At 39.2% G+C, this 27,532-nt stretch overlaps 1 protein-coding gene and 1 long non-coding RNA gene across 2 annotated transcripts; one reads left to right on the forward strand and one right to left on the reverse strand.

The window, feature by feature from the left end:
* LOC149772592 (uncharacterized) lies at positions 1–27,532 on the reverse strand. The gene is made up of 4 exons (XR_016417661.1): positions 27,400–27,532; positions 8,771–8,934; positions 1,807–1,882; positions 1–1,073 (listed from the first exon to the last, which is right to left on the reverse strand). It is a non-coding gene; the product is annotated as an uncharacterized LOC149772592 (long non-coding RNA).
* Positions 5,624–8,334, forward strand: LOC149772593 (uncharacterized). The gene is made up of 2 exons (XM_089947599.1): positions 5,624–6,780; positions 7,608–8,334. Exons 1-2 carry the CDS (start codon positions 5,862–5,864, stop codon positions 8,096–8,098), a joined length of 1,410 nt encoding a protein of 469 aa, XP_089803725.1. The 5' UTR covers positions 5,624–5,861; the 3' UTR covers positions 8,099–8,334.

Below are 27,532 nucleotides of genomic sequence, written 5' to 3' on the forward strand. Positions count from 1 at the left end.
ATTAGCCATGTAGAAAATATTGGATAGAGAGAGAATGGGTACGAAAGACAGAGCCCCACTTTACGTTAAGACTCTGTGGTCATAAAATTTGTAACAGCAAAGAAACAACAAGCTTTGTAAAACTTAAAATATAATCAACTTTTCTAAGTTAAAAAAAATAATATGCGGGTTAGACCTGGATCCAAACTAAGGGATTTAGTCCTTAGCAAATGAAGGGTTCCTTCAGCTTGCAGAAATATTTTATGTTGGACATAAAAATATCTATGTCAAAGCAAGAAATTAAAAATAGTTAGGTCCAGTATCGTTTAGAAAGCAGCATTTTTGTTGCTAGTGCTTTGCGTTTAATGTGTTGCCCATGTGTAGCAAAAATAGGATAAAGGGACGGAGATACAGTGTCTTTTTTGGGTGCAGAAGAAAATATTTAATGCAGTCCATTCCACGATTTGCTTAAGTTCATATACAGAATGTAACCTGACAGGACACAAACATAATTATTAGAGTGGGTAATTCAAAGAATAGAAGAGTACTAGTCAAGAATATATTGATTTCATATTTGAACACTAAATTCGAAATGGGTATTGTACTGAGCTTATATAATTTGGTTGATAGATAGATAGATAGATAGATAGATAGATAGATAGATAGATAGATAGATAGATAGATAGGCATAGTCATAAATAATTGTGGATTGTCATTCATGATACATTTATAACAGTATTTAACTGTAACACTTTAGTAGACATACAATAGTTGTACGTTTATATTACCTGCTTTATGACATAAATTTAGGAGAGTTTGTGTATTTACATCTTCTACACTGTTACAATTACACTAACCTACAAATGAAAAGTTAGATATAACGTCGGATTATGTTATAATATGCTATCTACTTTACAGCGAGACAAAGGGAATATTTTTTTAGAGTAGCAGTCTCAATGGAACGTTCTTTACAACTGGCACAATATTTGGATGATAGAGTGGCAACACAAGCTATTCAGACAATTTTGGAGCATGTTGAGATCCGATGCAAGCGTCCGTATCCCCAAGAAATAGACCTTTGGATGAGGAGAAAACTATCAAACAAAATAAAATACCTTTTGATAAACAAAAGTTTGTACTTTCATTCCATAACTTTAAGCTGCATCTTACTCCGTGTCAGTAGTTTCCTATCTTTTGACATCTTATAAAAAGCAGACATAAAGTACTATATACAGACAGAATTTCTAACTTCTTCTGCACTGCATCTTGAAATTCTTGATATATTAGTATCAATATTGTGAATACACTGAAATCCTTTTGACAGAATATTTATGAAATATTATTCACATCATACAATTTATTTTCTTCAAAAGGTAACTACATAGTGCAAAATTGCATTGCGAAGCAACAAAACATTAAAGATAATTTTTATCCACTACTTTTTAATAATGCAGTAGCATGTGTTAACGCTGCATTTTCAAGGTTATACTTAGAGTAAGGCATGCCGTCATCAATGTTTTAACAAAACTGGTCTGCATAAGAAAGACGCTGCTGTACTAAATCTAATAGCAAAGTCCTCGATATAAAGCATATATTATCGATTATTTAATCTACGATGCACCGAAAGTATCATGAAGTTTCTCGAACAAAATTCTATCAAGTAAAAAAAGCTTTAAGTGCAGCATCATAATTCATCAATTACTTTTTCGGTAATAAATAAATGCATATGATATAAATTTGATGCTGATGTGGAAAAATGTATTCGTCCCAAAAAGAAGCAGTCACATTGGTTAAATGACAAGTTTCTATTGATTGTAAATAACTTGCCTTCATAAGATGCATTCTGGTCATCGGGGCATATAGCAGCATGGCCTTGAGTCGATTCGTTAAAGCAGCTATCACCCTAGTGAAATAATGGATAATTTGAATACACAGGCTTGATCTATATCTACATATTTACTACCAAAGCTGGGTTAAATAATTGAACTCCATATGACAGTCCTTGCATACTATGCAAGTGAATAAGCACAAGTTAATTGACAATAAAGAAATAAAAACAAGTCGTAGAAAACTACAGCAACACAACACCAGATAAACTATTAAGTTGATCTTTCAAATATGCTTAATTTCACCTGGAACAACTACTTGACTATTTCATTTTTCGTGATCGTTATGAGACTTCCCCTAGACAAAAAGCAAGTTTATAAAATGGTATTTACAGACAGCGGTGCGCATGAAATTCATAAATAAATAGATAAAAAGATACAGATATATGGGGTATCATTATTAATGAGGCTTCTAAAAGCAATTACTTACCATATGTTTGTATTTTCTGGAATCTCTTTTCAATCTTTATTTTGTATTATTTTCAATATCTAGTGTTTGATTCAATTTATGTTAATAGGCAGTGGCCATTCATCTAAATTAGCTGTTCTGAAGCATGATAACATTTCATGCAGTCATATTCCGATTCAATAATTTTCCCTTTTTCTCATTAAAGGAGAAGAGAAAACCTTCAATCCTGATAATGACTTGTCGGAACAAGCAGGGAGTTTAAGTAAACTCAATAACACGTCTGGTAAAACAATACGTCTACTAGATATTTATCCTCAAATGTATGTATGTATGTATGTATATATGTACAGCTATCAAAAGTTTTTTCGCATTAATTATCTAGCAACTGAAATTTGTTGTATACTTTTCCAAGTCGAGAAAATATGATTAACTTATTCGTGTTATGTAGAGGAATCCAGTAGTAAAAAAATACAAGCAATTTAATCACGTGAATTCTCAAACTAGGGTCCATGAAGGTTATTTATTGCTTCTGAACCATACAAGTTTTCCGATTCGTCAATTCAAAGTTATCAGCTGTATTTTCCTTAAACAATTACGCGAGTACTGACGAGTAGCCTCGTCCAAAGAAGCCTGACACTGTCTGGACCAAAGCTAATAGCCATCATTTTACTCTTCTATACATAATACTGTAACAAATACTCACATCTGTTAGGTTTCTGCACAGCTTCTTTTGAACATTTTTAGCAAATATATGCCGCATTTGATACTAGTATTACTAGATATGTGTAATTTTGATTTATATTTTTTTGTACCTTTATATGGTATATAGGAAAATACAGATGGTGCAAGTGTAACAAGATAACCGGGTGGAATTTCGGATTTACAAAGAACACTTTCGATGATGATACAAATACAATGTTTAATAACGAAGGACTTGAAAGAGCAAATAATTATGATTAATATGTGCGTGTATATGATCCAAATATTGGATCAATTAACATAAAACGCACGGACTTAATAATGAAAATACAAATAAATGACCTTACACAGTACAAGGACAAGGGGTGAATGATTCACAATGATTTCACAACGAACAAATTAATGTATTCTACGCAAATAGTAAAATTTATGAATTATTTTACTCATATAGTGAAATATATTTACTCAAATAGTGAAATTATGTACACAAACGGAACAGCTACACAAATTATCTTTATAGTCCCAAAAACACACCGTGTTTTCCAAACTCCAAAAATTAGCCAACGGCTAAAAGATTACATGCATGGAGTTACACACTCCGTTACCAGCACACTCGACTACCAGTCACATTGGCCAATCAAGCCGTCAATATTCCAGGTTGGTCAATCAATCAGTCAGCGCCCACCAATGTCGGTCAGCAACTCCCGATCACCTGCTACTTGACCAGCAACAATGTTTATTCAGCTCTACGGCTGCTATGGTTCAGCTTCACAGCTGCTATGGTCGACTTCTATGGATAGCTCTGTAGCTGGTATTATGTCGAATACGATCGCTCCGGTCACTCGGGTCATTCCGGCAACTCCAACCCCTTCGATCACTCTGATCATTATATGATCACTCTGGTCAGCTGAAAATACATCTAACATTGTGTAATATGCATGACACGGGCATATACGATAAAACCTAATGAAGTTATATACGGTAAGTTAAACAGATTACATTATCGGCACAATAATTACAAAACAACAAACAGGTTCAGAAGTAAACCTAACCGTGTCCGACAAGAATCCTACCGTACTAAACGTTTCTTAAAAATGTAGCTTTATATTGCTAATAATATAAATCCCTTGCTAATTCACAGAACAGAATATAAAATATTTGCATTACACTACGTAAATCGAAGCTACATTGCAAACATACAAAAATAAATGTGGTAGTACAAACAATAACTTATATACACAAAATTAATAACTCACATACCTCTACAGCTGAAGATGTGCAAGTCCTTAAAGTAGACCGCTCACTGACAATACGTTCCGTAATGTGAAGATTTAATCTTACGGTGTGGCATTTATACAGAGACGAAGTCGTCATACATTGTCTGTGCGCTGTAAGCATTTGGTTTTTCCCATTAAAAGCACTTTGCACGTGCGGCATAGGATGAACCGAACTCACTATTTCGAAATATTGTATAATATACATAAATCATCCTCGGGTATCGTTGTACGCAAAAAAAAAAAACGAAACCCGAGTACATGTATTTAATAAATAAAAGGATTTATACAATGTATTTAATAAATAAAAGGATTTATACAATTCCGTGACAGTAAGCATTATCGCTAATAAAGAAATACATGTTTCAAATAAAACAATAAAATAGAAATTCCATATTTGCTTATTCACTGTAAAACATTGAAAATTTACTGGATACAAGAGCTTTTCCTCCTAAATTATATGATTTTGGAAAATAAAATGGTTTGAAAGTGGTGAATAATGAGTAAAAAGAAATGCAATGCAATATTATTAAATATATATTTTAATGAGACAATATAAGATAAATATATAATGAATAGCATATTGTAGGTGTGGCATAAAGGGAGAAGCTTATACGTACGTAAGAACTGATCTGAACTTAATAAAGCACAGCTCATCGGTTTACATATCTTTATATATGAAATGGTGCTTTATGACAAAGTTTGGTTTTCCTGAATTGAATTAATTGGGATAAGCATATTCCAAATATCAAGCGTCCTTTTAAGTTATTTTTTATATGTAAGTGGGATACAGCTTAACTAATACAACTTTTGTTTCAAAGAAATATTATATACATTAATAAATCTTCTTATCCCATACATTTATTATTAAATACCAAGAAGATGGTTGCTAAAGAACCCCGGAAGGCAAGTTTAATTAAACATCAACAGTTTGGTCTTTTGACATTGAAAATGATCTTATTTTTAATTCTTCAGCACTTTGAATAAAACAAAATATAAAATGTAAAGGAAATATTTATGACACGTTACACGAGTAATGTTTCCTGCAGTATACCCTTTAATTTTCAGCTGTTATTTCTACAAATTTGGTGTGTGCTGACCCAAAGGAATAGGGTGTACTTTGTGAAAATTACACAATCTGTGTCTGACTAAAGAAGAATGTAAATTGAGAAAATATGATCCAGGATCTTGGAGCATATCATTCGTCATTTTATTTTAGAGCATGCACATTCCTTTAAAAAAGACTGGATACGTAACGTTAAAATCAAAATCACACATACGTTTATCACAGAAGAATAATTAAGCATCAAATGAACAAATGCATTCATTTATTTCTGTATAAGATATATGAGCTTTAAGTGAAAAATTTTGTGGTCGTCATGTTACAATGTAAATCTATCAAAACTATGTGCTAAAGTTTGCAATGATCATTTTTCAGCATCTCATCCTGATGAGCCGTCATCAAAAACGTTCAATATTAAACACGCAATACGTCAGAAAGACGTAGTTTATGTACAGCAATATTTGGAAAATCGAAAGTGGGAACATGAGGATGAGCTACTCGACTGCCTTAACTATTCTCTTGCTTTCTGTGACGGTGACGGAAAACAAACCATGGCAAAACATTTCATATCGTGGATTTGTAAAGAGTTGACCAAGTCACATCAGCCTTATCATGTGTCAGTATGGGCAGCGAGCATTGCAAAAAGATATAGTACCAACTCATACCTAGTCCTTGTCTGCAACTACTGGGATGATGTCGATCAGAAATTCAAAGATAAATGTTTCTTAGGTCTTCCTGTTATATATCAGGAATACAATATGGTCAGCGACGAAGAGCAATATGTTCAAAGTAGCGAAACCTTTTTGGAAACGGTGTTATCCCCGATCGAAGCGATACAGGCAAACGAAGTTATGTCTAAAAACACAGATTGGCTAATGAATACATATAGTAATCTAGAAATGATTAAACCGTGTCACGTCAGGAGTGCTCTTCTTGAGGTCAAAAAAGAAACCTGTATTGTTCTTTACTGCCGAATGAAAGGATTCATCCCTTTTGGAGAATGCCCGTTTCCAACGTTTCTATCCGCAGGGGGAATATCGTTTTCTATCGATGTGAGAGAGGGTTTCTATGTACCTGCCATGCTTCAAGAAGGTGCAGAAGGGCAAAGTGACCACCAGCTTTTCCGAATGGGTTATAGCATGGGTCCACATGACAAGGAAATCAGTGCGACTGTGGGTCCATTTGTACAGATGGGGGTAAATAATGTTGGATTTTTGACCTGTGCGCATGCTTTTGGAGTTCCTTGCAATATTCAAGCCGCATTGGGAATGCCCGTTGTTCATCCTGCTAATGGCGAATTTGCTGAAGTTAATCCAATTCCTGCTGACGAGTCAATCTGCGGCTACGTCGACAGAATTGCATTTGATATTGATCCAGATCATCTTGTGAATGTTGATGCTGCTCTTATCCGACTAAAGCCTGAGAAAGTTCCCCACAAAGGACGTTTTGCTCGTAATCTTCATGCAGCGGGTAAGTGGGGGTGGAGCGTATAATAGAGTGAATAATTACACGAAGCTGAACCATGGTTAAAATATATTTGTTAATACGTATTTGTTTTATTTCAAGGCACTCATTATTAATTGCTTAAGCACATACAATTGGGGGAAAGGCAAAGAGGGCAAATCTCTACAAATCATCTTTACAGACATCAGTAATGTGGACTGGTGCCCAATAAAACTGTAGCTACATTTTTTTATAGTTTTTATTATACAACGGTTTGATTTAATAAAAAAGCATGCCTTCCATATTGTATTAATGAGAGATCCAAGATGATTGAGCGAGACATGTTAAACAAGAAAAGAACTATAAAAGATAATATAAGTTATTATTTCTAAAGCTTTTGAACTCTTTACTAAAAACATTATTTTTTGTGCTTTGTGCCAACAATCCACTCTAAACACTCAATTTGTTTTGCATAGTTGCTTCGAAAAGACCTGATACATACAATAAAATTTTAAACGCTTCTTTAAAAATGGAGCAATGTCCAGTCACCTATGTCTCATTGATTTAGTACATAATTGTGTGTAGAGTATATCAGGTCAAGCTGGGTAAGTAATATAAACCTTGATGATTAGTTTTATATATCAGTTTTAACGCTTGCTTATATATATATATATATATAATGTGTTTGCAATTTAACACAATTAAAAAGAAGTTCAGTATTTCTTTTAGGCGGATATAAAGTTCTACACTTCAAATTCAGCATGGCACAAATCGTTATGATGAAGTCTCCTTTCCGGGCCTGAACATTTTGACTTTCATAATAAAATAAACATTTTACTCGATTTTATTTTCAGATCCAAACCGACGTCAGCTTCTAACCTTTGATAACGGAGAAATAATGACGAAAGAAAATGTAGAATTCTTGTCAAACCATGAAGGAAAGATTATCAAAGTTGGTGCTGTGTCAGGTGTGACGTCATCACACTTATTTTATAACGGTCGTGTTGCAATTAGGATCAGAGAAGCGGAATTATTACATGAACACGGACATATCTTTCCTCCGATCAATGAGGGAACCAGGAGCTATGTCATGAAAGGGCAATATATAATCCAGTCCAGACCGGAGAGTGTATTCCTCATTGCCGGCGACTCGGGTTCTGGTGTATTTTACACTGATCAGAGCTGGAGACTTCGCTGTATTGGCATAGCAATTGGCTACCTGGCTAAAACATATGAAGCTGTTGTCACTCCTATAGAAGACGTTCTTGGAGCTTTAGGATTGGATGAGAACGCTTTAATGCGATTTCCTGAACATTATATTTACCAGCGAGAACAAAGACAGTAAATGTCAGATGTAAAGTTCCTTAGGAATATTTTTGACACTTCCTTGCGCTAAAGTAATAACTATGTAGTGGAATACGGAAATGCAGAAATATTCAAAGGCAGCGTAATTTGAATCCTATGTTTGTATGGTAAACGATAGTATGTATTTGAATTTCGAATAAAGCTGACTACCAACGGCCACAGTAGCAATATTAATAAGACAGTGAACAGCATACTAGCTTACCCTACTGTGAACAATCCTACAATCCACCTTTAGTTTATGTTACTAAGGATCATTGAAAACTGTAATGGGTTGCTTTTTGTAATATATTAAACTTGATTCGTAACAGACTTAGAGACGGAGGTTACTAGTCCTATGTCCCCCTGCTCCTTGTTGAGAGATACATTGTAAGACGGAAACAATTTAGTGCATTATCCACGTTTGCTTTTTTAAAGCGCAGTTTGTATTTTGTTTTGGGTTTTTTTAAAATCAAAACTATGTTTATTATATTACCTTAGAATGTCTTAATCTGGACAGTCCATTGTTTGCATTCTACAGTTATATGTACATGAGCAATATTTCATACTAACTATTATCCTGTGGGATGATTCTAATAATGTATCATATACTTGGACCTCTCAAGTCATCTAACCCCGGCCGAGTCATACCAAAGACGTATCAAAAGTTACTTACATCTGCCTCGCTATGCACTCAGCATTAAGATGTTAGTTTAGGACTGGTCGGCCTGATGTCAGGATAATGTGACTGAGTGGGACATCATGCTATATATCTGCGGTACGATACCTCAGTGCTAGACATCACCATAATTCCACACTGCAGACATCTTAGCGCTATAACTGAATAATTGATAAAGCTACGTTAAAAATCCAAAGACACACACAAACACACATCAGATGATATATGTCTTGCTCATATTAAGTATACACTGTGAACTGGTTATGGTCAGTGATCAAATTAGTTACACTTGTATATTATGTAGGGTTGTGTGTGTTGTACACCAGACCATTCATACTTGATTGCTTTCGTCGCCTCCTATTATATACCGTTCATGATTAAAAGTTAATTTGTTGGGATCAGACTTGACGCTTAATATACAAATCGATCGCTAATTGGTGTTCAGCATTTAAAGTGTAAGCAATGTTTCAAGACCTCAGGTGAAGTATGTATTGATCATGTACAATAGAATAAATACATTAAACCATATATTACTTTATATTGGTCCTACACATAAAAGTGTGATTTGATTTGATTTGATTTTTAACGTAGCTTTAACAATTTTTCAGTCATATCGCTACAATGTCTGCAATGTGGCCGTTTATAGTGATGTCTAGCACTGGGGCATCATGCCGCAGACATGTAGCATGATGTCCCACCCAGTCACATTATCCTGACACCAAGCAGCAGGGGGGGGGCGAATCCGACATTTTGTCCAATCGTTATTTTGCTTAATTATTACTTTCTGCACTCAGCGGATCCGGTGTCGTTAGCGCCTGGTAAAAAAAAAACGACGTCGTCGTCGAGGGGATCGTCCGGACGTCATTTGGTTTAATTAATACCTTCTGCGCGCAGATCCCAGCGTCGTCAGCGTCCGGTAAGCACATCGACGACCGCGTCGATGTCATCGCCCCCCCTGCTGCTATGATCTTACAAACAGAGTGATCACTAACTCCTCCTCTTGCAGATCAATTAGGTTATTTGACTGATCGGTAATTCTAAAATTAATTCTCGTTAAAAACCGATCATGGCATCGCATATAGACCGGATTAATCGGACTCTCAACGATTAAAAATCCCGGAGGGGCTGTTGGTGAAAATGAATAAAGGATATATTCCTGTTGAGCCTGATTTGATTGCTTGGTATCCACCTGGTAACTCCCTTCGATAACATCACATACTAGATTGATTGCTATCACCGATGCAATATTTACGTTGTATGGAGCAATATGCCTACCACCATCTCCGTTATCGTATCTGAGGATAGTTGATGGGGGGGCGTCCGCGGGTGGATTCTTAGGCCATCCTAGTATGGTTCTTATTGAACTGTTATAAATATCAACCATATACCCCGGTGTGCTTATTTCAATCGTCGACGATAACGTCGGTTCATGAACCGTAATAGCGATTTTTGATTCTTTTCCTGTGATCGATTTTATCCTGCGTTGAAATTCTTTATTGATTTGCTCTATTTGGTATGACCCAGTTGGTATTGTAACCTCCTCCCAGTTTGGGGTCCCATCGGGTTTATTTGTCCGTGCAAAAACCAGCGAGTTATTAGGTTGTTGTCCGTTAAATGCGTTCGCTCGAATATTAGGCCAACTGTGATATATTCGCAATTTTGCCAGCGCTATTTCCTTCACTGGAACCGGCGACGGGAAGTTCACACTGAATTCGGGTTTCGTTGACGTTATCGATATCATATTTGTTTGTACCGGAGTGGTGTTCTCCGCGATCCGTTGAAGCAACTGAAACCCTTCGGGGTTCAGCGACATTATTATTATTCGTTGTCTTTAGTGTCTAATTTCAGCAACCAGGTGGTTCCGGCTTCCAGTTAAAAATCCTCGATTTTTGACATCGCGGAGCTATACAACTGGACCATCGTGGAGAATTCAACATCGGATACGAACAAATTATCAATCGATAATGAGATCAACCCGGATAATTTCGAGTATGCGTCGGATACTATTTGATGTTTTACTGTATACTCGTTGAGTTTTTTCTGAAAACACGATGATATCTTTCTAGTGATTGCGTTGGCGACTCCAGCAACTGTTGTCATCGCGGAGACAGCGATTGGAACAGCGATCGGGGCTATCGTGGTCACCGTGGATAAAATAACACCGGTGCCAGCTACTATACCCGACACCGAGTACACGACCGCGTCGATGGCGGTTATTTTACGACGGTATTTTTTTATTTTTGCACGGTATTGTTCGGAAAGCGTTTTTAAGTTCGCGGAGAATTCTTTTGCGGTATCGAATCGATATTGATGTGACGTCGGTGATACCTCTGATTCAATTACCCTGGTGGTCATTTTATTCTAAAAGAGCTAGTGTTTTTAATTACTTAGATTCGCTACAAATTCCACATACCATGTGATGTTTGCCCGGGCTAAATTTCCATCAACGGCATAAATTGTAAACTGTTCAGTTGCGTTCTTGTCTATAATTGTTGATATTGTATTGTTAAACCCGGATGAACTCGACGATAATATATTAAACTGCATCATTGAAACCAGTGTCAATCGATAAATGCCCTTAACAGTTGCGGTAGTATTTACTGTATTCTGTGTAGGAGTCCAATCGAATGATCCATGCCGAATTGTGTATACTGTGTTGATGATGTTCTCATGAGGGATTTTTATTTTTTCGAATTGCTCTGCTACTCTCGGTAGTCCGTCTTTAATCGCTTCAACATCAGTTCCGATTATTTCTATTCTCCGCAAATTCGCGTCTATATTATTCTTGTTCGCTGCAACCCTAGTAATGAGTATATCTATTTCCTGTATATGCGCGTCCACATTTTTTTTGTTCGCTGCAACCTTAGTAATGAGTGTATCTATTTCCCGTGTATGCGCGTCCACATTTTTTTTGTTCGCTGCAACCTTAGTAATGAGTGTATCTATTTCCCGTGTATGCGCGTCCACATCTTTTTTGTTCGCTGCAACCTTAGTAATGAGTGTATCTATTTCCCGTGTATGCGCGTCCACATCTTTTTTGTTCGCTGCAACATCAGTTTTGACTGTTTCTATTCTCCGCAAATTCGCGTCTATATTATTCTTGTTCGCCACAATATCAGTTTTGATCGTTCCTATTCTCTGTTCATGCACGTCTATACCTTTTTTATTCGCTACAATATCAGTTTTGATCGTTTCTATTTCCCCTGTATGCGCGTCTATATTTCTTTTGTTCGCTGCAACATCAAGTTCGATTGTTTCTATTTTCCCTGTATGCGCGTCTATATTCCTTTTGTTCGATGCAACATCAGTTTTGATTGTTTTTATTTCCTGTCCATACACGTCTATATTTCTTTTGCTCGTTGCAACATCAGTTTTGATCGTTCCTATTTCCCCTCTATACACGTCTACACCCTTTTTGTTCGCTTCAGTATCAGCTCTGATTGTCATTATGTCCTGTGTATGCGCGTCTATATTCCTTTTGTTCGCTACAATATCAGTTTTGATTGTTTCTATTTTCCGTCCATGCGAGTCTACATTATTTATGATCGTTGCAACATTAGCGCCGATTATTTCTATTTCCCGTTCATGCGCGTCTACACTCCTTTTGTTTGTTGCAACATCAGTTTTGATTGTTTTTATTTCCTGTCCATACGCAGTGATATCATTTATAGTTGTTGTAATCTCATCCAGCTTGGTATTTTTTTTACCAAAGAATTTATCAAAGTTGTCATCGATCCTGTTAACATTTTTTCGCAACGTGTAAAATTGGCCCGACAGCGTTGCAAAATCCAAAATAGTATTCCTTATTGTTGTAATATTCGGTTCGGTTACCGTCGGGGTCCCGAAAAAACTAGCGGTAGTGAGCTGTATATCGGTGATAGATTTTTTCACCTCGGTGGCAGATTTTTTCACCTGCGCGTCGAGTTCGGTCACCGATCTATCCATCCTTATAAAACCGTCTTTGACTAATGTTACCGCCGATATATGTTCACCCGGTTTGAGTCGTCCGTCGCCGGTATACAACGCGATAGTGTCCTCGGCGGCATCACGCTGTCGTGTTAAAACATCATCCAGGGACACATTACTGGATTTCAATTTACCCTGGCGGTCTTGAAATACGACTATTTCACCTGGGTCAACACTGGTTAAATTCAACGTATCGGCGATTTCATCCTCGATTAGTTTTTTTATGTCATCGGTGGCGAGCGTTTCCGTGGATTCCTTTAGCGCCGAAACCGGTCGTCCCCAAATATCAATCATCGTTATTGTAAAAAAAAACGGCGTTTCTAATTAACCCGCCGGGCCTCTACGACCCCACTAGTGTATTCGTTTACAACTACATGAGGTGGTTTTCGCGATGATGAAATCGCCGCGAGTACGTTCAATGCCTCACGGCCACATATCGGTGGGTCACTTAATCGCTGTGTTGGCAACGTGGAATAAAACGCCCGGGCTGAACACGCCCGGATATACCGCATGAACTCGTTTGGTGGGGCTAACCCGTATGAATCAAAATAGACGATTGCACGCGGATCAATCGCGTATGCAACCCAATGAGTTCCCGCTCCGGAGGACCCATCGAGGTTAATTATGCCTGTTTCAATATTCCTTGGTGCCGCCGGTAATTGATCCCTCATAAAAAAACCTCTGAAGTTTTTTATCGCTAGCGCGTTTGCGGCGTCTATTAAATCAAAATTAGACATGGGAGTCATTGACTCAGGAGTCATTGACTCCCGAGTCAATAAACGGTTCCCGGTAGTCTTAGACCCTTTCCCGAGTACCATGAATACGGAGTTCCCGGTAGTCTTAGACCCTTTCCGGCCACGGATCGTTTTTTTTTATAGCCTTTCCCGGTTGCCTTCTTCAATGCCATCCCCGCCGCGGTACCAACGGCTCCTAACGCCGCCGCCTTCGCCACTGCTGGTGCGGCCGCGGCAAACAACGCTGGAATCGCAGCTAACAACGGAAATATCCCGCCGGTCTTTTCCATGTTTTTAATCGCTGCGGCCGAGAAATCTACCTGAACACCCTTTTTATTCTTCATCGCATCATTGAAATGTTTTATTTGACGCGCCGTCAACGATATCTTATGATTACCACCCGCCATCTGTGACGGCTTCAGCGTTATTGTGGTCCCGCACTGTTTAGCCGACTTTGATCGTAATTTCTTGACTTGACCATCAGTCAACTCTACACTGACGACACTATACGACATTTTATTGTAAACGTGTTTGTGCTTTCAATTACATGTTTTCCACTGGTGCATCAACGATTCTCATTCGTCCACCAACGCCTTCTAGCAGCATTGATTTATCGCTGAGAATGACAGCAACCGCTCTATAATTAACACCAGCCGGGTCTATACGAGCTCGGAAGTGTATATCAACGACGGATTGTCTCGTTAAATCAAGATGTTCCAACGAAAAATAATAAATCGGATACAGCTTTTTAAAATCAAGTTGTGATATTTGCAAACCGGTGTCGACGTTTTGATCACGACCCATGTATGACAGCAATCGATGATACACACGTGCGACATGGTTGTCGCCGTAATTAAGCTGTATATCCTCGGATGGTTCCTGTTGTCCGTTTATTCTCAGCGAAACATCCCTGACTCCTAATTTATCAAATATCATATGGCTGCGTTCTTGACTGCCCAATCGTTCCCTATTCTGTAGCGCTATAAAAATATGACGCGGGGCTGAAACACCCTGTTTTGATGCCAGGTGCCATGTAAACGTATCGGCGACGTTATCCTCTTTAGCATCAGTTGTTACCGCTAGCCAACTCAACAACGATTTTCCTCCCTGTTCCATAAATGCTAACAATCGTGCTTCCGTGGTAACTGATGGAGTCAGCACCGGCATCCACAATGCCATTTTAGTTAAAATGACTTTACCGGCAGCGACGCCAGCAGCATGCCATATTGCATTGTTATCATCGCCCCTTCGCGTCAGCGCGATTGTATGCTTAGCCCCATAGATAACCCTCCTGACATTTCTGCAGAATCCAAATATGTGATGGAGTGGAATCGCGCATGAAAACTGTCGGCGTGGTCTTTGCAACATTGTTACTCGTGCTGCGAATCCCATATTGTAATTATCGTTAAGACTTTTTATAACAGTGAAATTAGCGTCTGGTCTTGCTCTGCGGTCTGGGTTATTTGCTTCAGCCTGTGGGTCAACTGCGGTATCTCTTTCCACCAGCACGTTAACGTATTGAAGATGATCAGCGTTATCGGTGGTGTCCTTCGCAAACATCATAGATGGGCCCGTCGATCTCGTATAATCGTCCGAGTATCTCGCTAACCCAATTATCGTCGTTGCAACATCAACCTCGCGTTCTATTGATTCAATTTCTCGCCCGTCAATAAGATATCTGGCGCTCTCAAATAACGCCATGATACCGTTGTTAACGAAGCCAACTCGAACACGATCGTTATCTGCGTATGGTGCATTATCGGCGGCATTTGTCACGAGTTCTCCCTCAATTTCGATAAACGCTTCACATGGCAGAAAGTATCTACTGGTATCTTGGACTTGAAGTTCAATTCGCGATCGTAGGTCGGGTTGCGCTGCATAATAAGAATAATATTGATAATCACGGACAGAATCATCCCTGCGCACTGGGGCATCCATATCAAACGCGGGATCAGCGGTTCGCGCAAACATTTTATTATTTATCATGTTGATGTTTTCAATTGCGATTTTCTTTGAATTCTGTTTAAGACCACTCCCCCGCTATTGTGTTCATGGGCGCGTTGGTGGATGACTGAGCCGCCAACGACTCTAGTTTTTCTTCCACGGCGTTATTTATTACTTTACTGACATTTGCAGGCATCACCGTCGTTGATGGCATCACCGGTGGTTTCTGTTTTTTTCTTGAAAATCTCTTGGATTTCACCAACGACATTAGTTTGTCCTTTGCTGCAGAAAGCGCCTTTCCGGCAACATCTCCAATAGCACTAATACCCTTATCACGAATAATATCAATAGCCTTCATTCCTAATTGTTTGGCTAACGGCGCTACTTTTGGAGCCATTCTTGTAAATAACCCCGCAATGGTGCTACCGAGACCATCTCCATAGTACGCGCGGTAAACAGGCAATCGCGAGTTTACCACGTAGACGAGTACTGGTTTATCGTGGTTGTAATGTATAATCATCTTTATTATAAAAACACCAGTTTTCCAATTAGTGATTGTGATCACCAGTGATTGATCACCAGTGATTGTGATCACCCCTTTCCCCTTTCCCACCGCCGTGTGGAAAACCGGAATAAATTTTATCAAAATTTCCTGGGGTTTTTGCCCTCGATAAAAATCCGGTTTTTTCCTGATTTCTAGTCATTTTTGGTCGTTTTTTGTTGCCTATAGTCGTTTTTTTTCGATTTTTCAGCAAAAACATCGATTTTCTCTAAATGATTTCCTGGGGTTTTTGCCCTCAAAAAACGGTCAAAAAATGGCAAAAAACGACCAAAAACGGTCAAAAAACGACCAAAAACGGTCAAAAAACGACCAAAAACGGCCAGAATTAACAAAAACGATAATTTTTTTAATCATCCACGAGTTCGTCTATGAGCGTTCGATATGCATTAACGTCCATAATACCGCCCGCAAATAAACGCTTGCAAATATCAGCGGCCTCATTGATTATTTCCGGAGAATTATTTCCGGCTCGTTTTCCTCCGATTAGTACCTCTAGCCGTGATATATCACTGAGAACACTGTTAGGACAGGTAACGCCGTAGGATTCTTTACCAACAGAGTATCCTTTTCCTTTTTTTGGTATTCTACTTTTTACTTTATTGTGGAATGCGTCGTAATCGGGGCCATCACCACGTAGTAATGCATTCTCGTGTTTACTCGCTAAATACACTATTCTTGTCCAATCCTTTAACGACTTTATACTTTTCTTGTAACCGCTATTGATATGCTCCTTATCTCGTATGCTCTTAGCAAAATTGGAGGCAGTAAAATCAATTAATTCTTCCCTCCTGTCCCTGAGGTCTCTAATTTGATCTATTGTGCTCTTCTTAAGTACATTACGGGGTATATTCCTCTCTTTTTCTTCTTCTGGTATTTCTTCTTCCGGTGTTTCTTCCGGTATTTCTTCTTCTGGTTCTCTTGCGGTAGCACCTAGTTCTTCTTCGTCGGCCATTGTAACATAAGGTTCTTGTGGTTCGGTTATAGCGAGTGGCGGTGGCCTCCGTGTTGTAGCAGCCGCTAGTGTTTCTAAAGACCTTTTTGTTTGTTCGGTCTGAGCCGCTATCTTTTCAAGCGCACCGAGGACGGGCACAGTTGCCGCCGTAACATCTTTGGTCGCTTTAGTTACCGGAGCAAAGAGCTGTTCGCTTCCAACAGCAAAATCAGTTTGCATTTGCTGCCGCGTTTGAAGTTGCTCTCGGACCCTGTCTCGTAACGGTATGAACTTTTTAAGCGCCGCTAGCCGCTCTCTGGCTAGCCGAGTAGTAAGTGATTCGCCTACCATTATTGCAATTGCTCCGCAATTTCTAATTTCCCGCCGGAGTTTTCGTCTATAATCCTTCTAATGTTTTTGATCTTGCTAGAAATCTCCCGGCGTCGTTCATAAACACGTCCGAGTTTTTTTCGTATTATTTCAACGGCAGTGAATAGTCCAATGAATGCATTTGCGTCATTGTGGTACAAGTTTTCATTGATCGTATGTTGTAATCGTTTTATGAAAAAGTACTCGCGGGCCAGGGTAAAACGCCCCCGTTTCGATTGTTCGTTAATAATCTCATAATCGGATAATATTTTTTCACTGTCGAGACCATCAGATAATTCAATTCCTTGATTTTTTAATTTTGAAATCTCGGCTAATATATTATTGATGTCTTCGATATTCATTATTCCTATAAAACATCTTGTTTTTAAATAAAAAAAATGAAAACCCCGCGTATCAATTCCGAAGGTGTTTAATAATTCGTTTTCTTCCGGAATGGACAATTTATTGTCATGGCGACTTCGTCAGCGCCATAGGCGCCGGTGACTTCGTATCTACATATGAAAATCGAATTCTATGCCCGGTCTTTTTTGAGATTGCTGTTTGATATACTCGTTCTGCTACTTTTCGTATTGAGGCGATACAAATGTCAAAGTATCTACTGGCTTCATTCATCGACTGAAATATTTTTTCCTCGTGAGTTGTTGTATCAAATGACTTTACGGGTTTTGCTTTCTTTGGGTATTTACCGGTTTGGCCTTTTTTGGTATTTTGACTCTGCGAGACAGCTTGCAAGTTTATAAGAGAATTATCAGTCTTATTATTATTAATATGATCAATCACAAGTCCATTTTCGATTAATCCGTTGAATACCTCAAATACCGCCCTATGAACATGGTACTTCTTCTTTCCGGCACCAAACACCAGATACCCCTGATTACTTACGGTACCAACCGGCTTCTTCAGTTTGCGGTTTCTAACAATGCCGTCGCGAGATGCCTCGTAATTGACGAGCACAGGATGCGGCTGAAATTCTTGGTCCATTTGTATAATAATACTATTTGTCTAATTTATTATTTGGTTTAATTATAAATCTTTCAACGTAGTCTTGGGGGGTTTTGATGACGAAGTCGGCGGTGGGGTCAATGACGGCGTTTTTAATTCGCTTGTCATAATAGCGTTTTAGTTCCCTGTATCGCTTTCCGCCACAATTGATACACAACTGCGATTTTCCTCTTACACCGACGTGGCAAACCAAGCACGGGAGGGGACCAAGAGAACCATTACGAACGCTTTGTAAATGGTACCCGCAGAATTCACCTCTACATGATTTATTGCACGGGGTTGTCGACCCAATCATCAACCATTTACAGTGATTCATTATACTATATTCTTTCATTTAAATACTTGTTTTAATTATATGGATGAGTTCGAGAGATTAGCAGCAATTAAGCCCTGGAAAAATATTAAGTTCAATCTCGATAGAGTCCTCAAGGACGCACCAAAAGCGTTAATAAACGATAGAACCCTGTTGAGTAAAATACGCGATTGTATCAATGAATTCAAGCGTGATGGTGCATCTCATAGTTGGTCAACATTTCGAATTGATGGTGTTGTTGATGCTACCATGAACGACAACCGCGCAGCAACGATAATATCACAACTTGACGGTAAAAGGTATTTCTTCAGAGTAAAATTCATTGTCCGGGTGGAATCAGGTGATTGGATCATACGTGATAAATTTGAACCAGTTCTCAGCGAAAAGAAAACAGTCATTGTTAGCCGCGACTCCAAGCCGGGGTTGTTAACCGGAATTGACAGACCATACTATGAACGAGCGTATCCTGAAACAGCAGTTGTTTATGGAATATACCCGTTAAATAAGAAACCTGATATCGGAAAACTAGCGCCGATGAAACAGTCAACGGGGATAAATTGTGTAGCAGAACGAGTAATAGAGCATTTTACAAATGCGTGTCGAGGAAATAAATTGACTGATTTACGACGTAGTAAAATAAACCAATGGGAGGAGACAGTGCGCGAGCGAGGAGCAACCATCAGCGACATAGCGAGATTAGAAACGTCGTTGAGATTTCCAATAACCGTTACAACGATAACCGGTGAAGTATTATACGAATCAAAGTACAAATCAAATGGGGCCCCAATCAAAATTATTGATCATAACGAACACGCATGGACGCCCGCGATCACAGTGTTTCCACGGGATAGAACGGTAAAGTATATCCCGGGGGAATTTATACAAGATGGTTTTCTCGCGGAGAGGAAACTATTTGATGCTATCGCTTATTTGTGTAAAAACGACCCTGTATCAGTGTGGTTACTTCGCAGCGCTGATACCTTTGATCAGTTTGTAAGACCAAACGGTGAATTATATCGCACTGAAGCATTTCACAACAGGATGAAAAAAACCGCCATAGAATTTGAGGAGCATGATGAACAACTGCTAACAAATTGTTTTACGATTCCATCGGTTGTAGCTCATGTTGCAGCAAGGAAAAATGCGTGGAGTCCAACGCGCAAGGAATTTCTACCGGATGTACAATCCAGTTGTTTGGAATACTATCATGGTGGACTATGGAACACTAAATACAACCGCGACGCTATGATTTCCGTTGATATGGTTGCCTGTTATCCAGCGAGTTTTCTCGGGTATGGATCCGCCGCTGAGTATTTCAAACGATTTGGACACCCCAGACATGAAATGACTCGTGTTGCTTTTAATGGACCACTGCCTGATTTTGATTTAACCGGATTCGCTCGCATAGTATCATTTGAGTTCGCGGCAGGACTTCATCGCTGTTGCTATATTTGGATCGGTAGACACATGGCTGAAAAGAAGTGGTTGCCAATAGCGCTGCTACGGTATATGATTGATTGTAAAATGCTAGTTTCGTTGATTGTCAGTGACGCGATTATATCATATCGGGCGCAGACTGAAGTCTGGTTACCAGAACCAGAGCGTCTAGATAGCATAATTGACGAGTCCAGAGCACACGTTGATGCCAACGAGGAATATATCATCGAATGGTCCAAAAAGATATTCAACCAACGAAACCGCGAGGCAAAAGATCTCGGTAGAAGAATAATTGGTAAGTTCACACAAGGTGGAAAAAACTGTGACTACAAACGATATTGCTCACGGCTGATTATAGATGACGCAGAATATGATTTCGTAATCAAGGACGCAGTGGCGAAAAATAGATACGTGAACTGCGAAACAGCTTTCTTGTCCAATGGAACAAAGTTGGGTACAGTTGTTACCTACAGCGATGGAGACAGCCCGGCATACCCGCATTTGAGGGCGTCTATGCTGGGTTACGCCGCTATCAATTTATTCTCGATGATAAATAGATTCCCCGACACCGCGGTTAGAGTAGCCGTTGATTCGTTTTATGTTGACGTAGCGTATAAGGAAAACGTAGCCGAGTTTACTAGTCCGGACGAGAGTTGGGGTACATGGAGAATTAAAAATGAAATACGACGCGATTATTCCCCGTCAGCAGATGTCACCGTTGAGAACAATTACCTACGCGGCGATAAATTGTCAGAATGGTCTAATGCACCACCGTGTTCTGATCCAATTTGTAGACACAAGACGGTTTATTTAAGCGGCTGTGGCCGGTCAGGAAAGACGACTCGGGCAATTGAATTATTTCGAACGCGGGCAAGTATAATCGTGCTTACTCCGACCCATAGACTAGCGCGAGAGATAAAACAACGAAATGTTGACGCCGTTACTTATCACAGCTTTTTTCGATACAGCGGCGGTGAGTGGACTCCTGATCGAATGGGGGAAAAATTTATTCCCGACATTATCATCTGGGATGAGATATGTACTGTTTCGTTAGATACTTTACAAATGTTTCTTGAGTGGTTGCTGCGCGCGAATACAGCGGTAATCATGTGTGGGGACCATGGCCAACCACCACCATTTGTCGGCGAGGGTCCACATGATTGGTTAAGGGGTTTTGTGGACTATTATGAAGAAACCGATACTGATTACCGAGCACTTGATGAACAACTGCGCGGGGTTAAAAAATTAATCAGATTACAGCCGGATAGAATTCAGTGTGAAATAATTCGCGAGGTGATTCCGGAAACGCCGTTAAATGAATTCTGCGAAACATGGAGACCAAACGATTTGATTGTAGCGAGTAGAAAGATAGTCAGAGACACACTTCAGCGGAAGTTGTTTACGTTGCATAAGGAAAAGTTTCCAACGCGTCCAGTGCCGTTATGTTATAGACCCGCGGATACACGGCGACAGAACATTGAAGTTGAAATCCCGGGCCGGACAGAAAAACAAATTCTCGTGCTGAATGATATCGTGCTCGTTGATATCAGCGTCGTCGAGGACGCGCTACGTGCTGATAAATCCCCGTGGACGCTAGGATACGCAACGACAATACATTCCTCGCAGGGACTGACTATCACGGATACAATTGTTTGGATGGTTGATAATCGCATCGAATGGTCGAATCTAGTCTATCTTGCAGTGTCCAGAGTACGAAGGATAAATCAGCTTCGAAGAATTGTTATTGACGGAGTCAGTGACGGAGTCACCATCGATGCAAGCGTCATTGATAGAAAACTCTCGGGTTACCGCCAACAGGATAAACAAAAACAGCGGCATTTTGATATTGATGCCGAATTAATAATTGCGTTACGACAACAACAGAATAATCACTGCGCGAGTTGCAATTGTATAATGAGTTGGCGCTATTCGGATAAAGACACTCGCCAATTTACCGTGGATAGGATCGATAACAGTCTCGGTCATGTCAAAACCAATGTGAGGTTGACATGTCTTGAGTGCAATAGACGCAACGGCGCTAGTTAAGACCACGCGGGGGTAATTGAGTATCGTCAGGTATCACTTGTAGTTGCTCGCGTGTAAATCCGCGCTGAGGAGCAGTTGAATCCAGTCTATAGATCGGTGGTCTACCAGTTGATCGTGTTATCGTTGATATGTTATGTGTGGTAACACTCCAGATAGGATCAGTAGCTCTTTTTTTACCGCCTTCAAGCTCTCCTGGTTCATACAGATATCTAACAGTGACATCGCCGAGAATCGGCTTGGAAACGCTATCTGTTTTTGATCTTCCGGGTATATACTTTTCTTTAATCGCGTCGCTGGGCTTCATGTTGATTGCTCGGGTAATCTCGTTATTTAACGCGGCAATTACGCCTGGCAACCTTTTGACCCATTCACGAGATCGTTTTTCTTGGATGAATTCCTTCGCGTATTGATATCCAAATAACCGTTCAGCAACAGTCCGATTGAATCGCTCAACAATTGCCTGATCACGATGTAGCGCAGTATGACCTCGTCGTATCGCGACGCTATGATGTTTCAGCGTTGATAGAACAGCGCCGCGAAATTCACTACCAGGATCAACTTGTAATAGATTTGGCCAGCGCAGAGGACCTCTTCGATAAATTCTTTCAAACGCATTGGCCACTTCAGTTGCTGACTTTGTTTTCAACGGCTCCGCTTGTTTGTATCGACTCGCAACATCAACTACGGTTAGCGCGTATTTGTAACCGTTGTCATGCGGCAAAAATAGTATATCAGCTTGATGAACCTCATTAGGTACGCTGACATCAAAGCGCGAGAAGTTGATTTGTTTAGGCGGTGGTAGATAGATTTGCCATATAGCCTGTTTGGATAACCAATTAGCCGCAGTGGCCCTCGTTACTTTTGCAGCGCTTGCAAGCTTACCAATTGCGGCCTTCCCCTTCCAGTATCCTCTCGGAGAATAATAGATGGATTCCATGTTGTTATTATAAACGCTAGCGTTTTCAATTACCAGCGCGAGAAGCTCCGCTTCCAATCATTAATTTACCTTTCATAGCCGATTTTACCAACCATGAGGCCAATTTTTCTTTGAAGGATTTATCAGGAATAGCATTTAACGCGTGAATTAATTTTACATCTGCGATATGACGCTGTTGCAGATCGCTACTTTTGTAGTAAGCAACATCATGAGCATGACACGCCTTATCGATAGCGTTTATTGGATACTCACCGGGTTTGGGTTGATTTTGATCATCGAGTCTGATATCTAATCGTGTTCCGGGGCCACAGTAGCTATATCCTGGGAGGTGTTTTTCTCCTGGATACTTTGCCCACGGGGTTCCGGGGAGTTTTGATAACTTGGCTGCAATATCACCTCCTCGCTTTTTTTTAAAACATCTCCGGGTCTAATAGAAATAAATCTAAATTTCTTTATACCGCATTGTACACACTTGCCAGTAAGCGCCGATCTGTTATTTCTTGTTGTAACGGTTGTCATATCATTTGTGCCAGTACGCACTCTACACTTTACACAATATAGATCCATAATTTATGTATAGAGACATGAATATAATTGACTTTTCAGCGACTAAAACAAGAGAACCAGTTAAGCATGTTGCAGCGTTACCAAACTCGATCCGGATGATTATCATCGGACCATCTGGATCCGGCAAGACGCAATTGCTACTTAATTTAATAATGAGATGGATGAAGTGGGACAAGTTGTATTTAATCGCCCCTAGCGTAGATGATCAACGATGCTACGAGGTGTTGAAAGATTTCAACGAGAATGCATCAGCGATCGCTAAAAAAAATGTCATCGAGTTTATTACAGATATCAATGATGCACCAGGTATCGATGATATTGATGGCGACGTTAACAATCTAGTCGTGTACGATGATGTTATGTTAGACAATCAAAAAAACCCAGCTAGGATATTTTCCAGAGGCAGGCATAAAAACACTGACGTGATATATGTCACTCAACGATACACTCAGATTCCAAAAGTAATCAGAGACAACTGTAATATTCTTGCTGTATTCAACGGCATTGATACACACACGCTACGAAATATTTGGCAGACATGGTGCGGCGGTGACATGGACTTTAATGTTTTTCGAAACTTTTTTAGTCATGCTCAGTCGACCCCACATGGATTTGTAACGATAAATTTACATGACCCTCGGACACGATATCGTATCGGACTTGACCAAATATTCGGTTAGTTGTAAATAATTTTCATTGTAAGCAGCAGGGGGGGCGATGACATCGACGCGGTCGTCGATGTGCTTACCGGACGCTGACGACGCTGGGATCTGCGCGCAGAAGGTATTAATTAAACCAAATGACGTCCGGACGATCCCCTCGACGACGACGTCGTTTTTTTTTTACCAGGCGCTGACGACACCGGATCCGCTGAGTGCAGAAAGTAATAATTAAGCAAAATAACGATTGGACAAAATGTCGGATTCGCCCCCCCTGCTGCTCACCAGGCCGACCAGTCCTAACACTAATCTCTTAATGCTGAGCGCAAGCGAGGCAGCTGTTAGTACCATTTTTGTAAGTCTTTGGTATGACTCGGCCGGGGATCGAACCCACGACATCCCGCATCCGAGGCGGACGCTCTAACCACTAGGCCACCGGAGCGGTCATAAAAGTGTAAAACATCTGATCTCACTTAAGTCAAATTCATTTACAATACACTTAGGCCAAACACAGCACAATATGTATAACAATGTTTAAACGTTTTAAGTTTTGCTGTGACAGATTATACAATATTTGTATTTGTATTTCCATCAAGATTTAGATTAAACATAATATTTCACACTACATTTTCTAATCAATTTCATAAGCAAGCAATGCAACTGAGATAATTTATTTCCTAAAATGGCATTTAAGGTGTGAAAGAGATGAATGAATGAAATACATAATGTGTAGTGTTTTTATTTCCTCTAATATAATAGCCATGTAGTGTCAATTAGTTCATAAATATACATATTAACATACATGCAAATCAATGTTCTTAACTTAATTTAGGGAAACGTGCGAACCTAAATTTAGGCTTCTATAACAGAAGCCTTGGGAGTGAATTAATATTGTTCAAGGATGTGAGGAGGCTGCACAACGACTTTAAGAGCAATGTTAGACTGTTAATTTGACAAAGAGGAGAAACAAGTACTCCATATATGAGAAATAATCTGAAACAAGACATAGGTAAGAGTTAACCAGGCACAAGATGTATGTTTCCATTGATGTGTATCACATTTTAAAAGAATATTAAAAACAAAATATGACCTAGACATGAATGAGTATAATGCAACATATTGCCAAAGACGCAACATTTTGTTAACCCTTGGATAAACTATAACTCTCACATAAGCACACCTCACAGCTACTTTTGTTTTTTATTTCTGAATAGGGTGTTCCATACACATTAACCTCCATCCCCCTCCTAGGCTTGCACAAATGATAACGTCATACTTATAACGTCAAACTTATGGCTGATAAAGCTGAAATGGGTTCTTATCATCGTTAGCCCATATGAAAGAGAGACAGAGACAGAGAAAAACGGTGTGTGTGTGTGTGTGTGTGTGTGTGTGCGTGTGTGTGTGTGTGTCGGTGTGGGGTGGACTTTTTCTATTTTTTAAACTATTTATGCCAACGGTTCATACTGTATATATACTGACATATATTACATGCACTGTATGCATCAGCATTCAGTTGTCACGATAAGCAAGTGGATTTATTATAATGTGCTCAATAGATAATCACCAGAATGCACGTATATAAAGGATAATTATCGAATATGTACAATATGCCTCAATTGTATTTTTCGCTATAATACATTACGTATTGTTTTATTTCTTTTTATCTCTTTTTTTTTCTAATGTCGTATTTAAACATAATTCTCTCTCTCTCTCTCTCTCTCTCTCTCTCTCTGTCTCTCTCTGGCCACGCAGATGCACGAAATGCCAGATCATCCATTTTCAACCTAAATAATTAAGATGAATGTGATAAGGCCCATTTTGGACTACCTTTAAGCTCTGCCAAAACCACATGTGATGTCAACCAAATAAGGAATACTCACCCTCAGACTCTTTCATAATTAATATATCTTCAAATTCAACAACAGTTTATGTGATATAAAGAATATCACTTACAAATGCTGTCTTAATTAGAGAAATAGCAATCATCGTTGTTTTTCTTAGTACCTCATAGCAAAATGTAAAATTTACCTTAAGAAGAATGTGGCATACCTAAGAAAGTGAATCAGAAGATATAGATTAGGTACACACGAGGGACCAGGAGTGGGCGAGTGGTCAAAAGCTTTCGCCCTTACTGATCACTGACATATCTCCTCTGTCTGAAGAGGTTGGTATTTGAGAAAGTTTACCATTAGCTTCCCGTTGGTTGTGGTTCTTCCCGTGATTTTCCCTGACTCTTACCACAACAAATATACGGCCGACAATTATCATGTGCTGAAATGGCAATAAGCCAGAACTTACAACAGGTACACAGATCTATACAGGAGACAAACGTACAATTGTAATGGGTGTAATCTGCTTTTTAAGTATTGTGAAGAGACTGTGTTATATGCTGACTTCAAGCAGACTATTTAATATCAAGATCTGCTTATAATATGTAGATATGATGGACAGAGATGAGGTCATATTCCTTTTACTTTGTGATTCACCGATCAATTCTTAGAATTGACATTTTTTAACGTGTAAAGTGTTGAAAACCTATCACTTGCAATATTAACGCTTCTTTGAACGAAACGCAATGGTTATGATACAGGTTACTAAATATGTGCAGATCGAAACTTCCAAAGGTCACAAGACCAAAAACTTGTACCGATGTATGACTGTTATGTAGGCCAGACACCTGGATGTTTAATCAGATTAGACATGCGGCTGAAGCTCAGTGATTGTTAAGAACATCATGTGTCTTAAAAATCCACCAAAGCCATTTCCTAGGGTGAAAAAAACATCAAAAAGGTGAAACGTTTGTTATTTTTGTAATGAAGTCACTTCAACTCTGTCTACGTGTCCCCTATAAAACAAGCAGGCCTATTGCAAAATTCAGTTTGTTCACACAAAAAGCACTAATTTGTCACACGCCCACAAAACAGTCAATAAAAGACAGTCATCTCTATATTAACTAACATACACAACATAATATCCATTGCCTTGTTGGTTTAGTCTCAAATTCTCTGATTTATTATGGCCTGTTAACTGTATTACATGCAAACAATTCTGTTCAAAATACAAGGATTATATAGTATAAGAGGTTGCTTAGATAACATGTATGAGTTAATTGGCAGATAGTAATGGTGTACTTACTAAAGTAATGGTACAAATACCGCTATCAATGTAAATTCTTATCCAAGTTGAAGAGTTCAACTACACTTTTCATTTGAAATGGCTGCTCACGTGGTCTTGAAAGTTTGCCAGGAGCAGGAGACATGCGTAGTAG

Source organism: Sinohyriopsis cumingii, unplaced genomic scaffold (assembly GCF_028554795.1).
Source record: "Sinohyriopsis cumingii isolate HCF-2022 unplaced genomic scaffold, ASM2855479v2 utg001348l, whole genome shotgun sequence".
Lineage (NCBI taxonomy): Eukaryota > Metazoa > Mollusca > Bivalvia > Unionida > Unionidae > Sinohyriopsis > Sinohyriopsis cumingii.

Coding starts and splice junctions, on each gene's coding strand:
- LOC149772593 (XM_089947599.1), top strand. CDS start 5,862: ATGGCAAAACATTTCATATCGTGGATTTGTAAAGAGTTGACCAAGTCA. Junction 6,781..7,607: donor TCGTAATCTTCATGCAGCGG/GTAAGTGGGGGT, acceptor TTTTATTTTCAG/ATCCAAACCGACGTCAGCTT.